The 1,122-nt window shown below is 42.7% G+C and overlaps 1 protein-coding gene across 1 annotated transcript; it reads left to right on the top strand.

Moving 5' to 3' along the window:
- The first annotated feature begins 84 nt into the window (after positions 1 to 84).
- LOC117793175 (serine/threonine-protein phosphatase PP1-like) lies at positions 85 to 1,122 on the top strand. Its single transcript, XM_034633465.1, has one exon. It carries the CDS (start codon positions 85 to 87, stop codon positions 1,012 to 1,014), a length of 930 nt encoding a protein of 309 aa, XP_034489356.1. The 3' UTR covers positions 1,015 to 1,122.

The following is a 1,122-nucleotide window of genomic DNA, read 5'->3' as shown; positions in this document are numbered from 1 at the left end:
TACAAAACTCAAACTACAACTTGAAGTTAGCTTTGAGCAAAAAACAAACTTAACCAAATTACTAAGTATTACTTATTAGCTGCAATGTCATTATCCGCGCAGGATCTGGATGTCATTATAGGCCACCTGAAGACACAGCATGGTTCCGACTGTCAACTGGATAAGGGTGTAATCAGTAGGCTCTGTCTGCAGACCCGGGAGGAGTTCACCAAACAACCGATGCTCTTGAAATTAAAGGCGCCCTTGAATATTGTTGGCGATGTTCACGGTCAGTTTAACGATTTGATAAGGATATTTGAGATATGCGGAGAGCCGCCAGAGACTAATTACCTTTTTCTGGGTGACTATGTGGATCGGGGCAAGCAATCTTTGGAGACAATTTGTCTGCTCTTTGCCTACATGTTGCGATATCCGAAGCAAGTATATTTATTGCGAGGTAATCACGAGTGTGCGAGCGTCAATAAGCTTTATGGTTTCTTTGATGAAATGAAGCGACGTTATAATACCAAACTTTGGCGCTGTTTTGTGGACTGTTTTGACGTTCTTCCTGTGGCTGCGACTGTGAATGAGCGGATCTTCTGTTGTCATGGAGGATTATCTCCACATCTGGAGCAACTTCAGCAGATCCGCGAACTGACACGACCCACAGATGTGCCAGAGTCAGGACTATTGTGTGATCTTCTCTGGGCAGATCTCAATCGAACGAGTTATGGTTGGGGAGCCAACGATAGGGGAGTAAGTATCAGCTTTGCCGAGGATATTGTCAGTCGATTTCTGGAAGCAAACGATTTCGATTTGATATGTCGAGCCCATGAGGTTGTCGAGGATGGTTACGAATTCTTTGCGGATCGCAAGTTGGTCACCATTTTCTCTGCTCCCAATTATTGTGGACAAATGAAAAATGCCGGCGCCGTGATGAAGATCGACAAGGGTCTCATGTGCTCCTTTGTCATTTTAAAGCCAGCGACGATCCATGATGACTCTGATGATTCGATGAAAACTATCGGAATTTGAGCCTAATATTATTTGTCTTTTATTCAGTATATTTTTATTGCACTCTGCATATATTTTATTATGTGTATATTGACGATAAAGTGGCCTAGTCAATCCACAGAAAAAAAA

The sequence above is a fragment of the Drosophila innubila genome (genome assembly GCF_004354385.1).
Source record: "Drosophila innubila isolate TH190305 chromosome Y unlocalized genomic scaffold, UK_Dinn_1.0 339_Y_Y, whole genome shotgun sequence".
Lineage (NCBI taxonomy): Eukaryota > Metazoa > Arthropoda > Insecta > Diptera > Drosophilidae > Drosophila > Drosophila innubila.
Note: the sequence above shows the minus strand (reverse complement) of the source record. Positions and strands in the feature narration are given on the sequence as shown.

What these genes read in the sequence shown, in the direction of transcription:
- LOC117793175 (XM_034633465.1), top strand. Translation starts at nt 85, where the DNA reads ATGTCATTATCCGCGCAGGATCTGGATGTCATTATAGGCCACCTGAAG.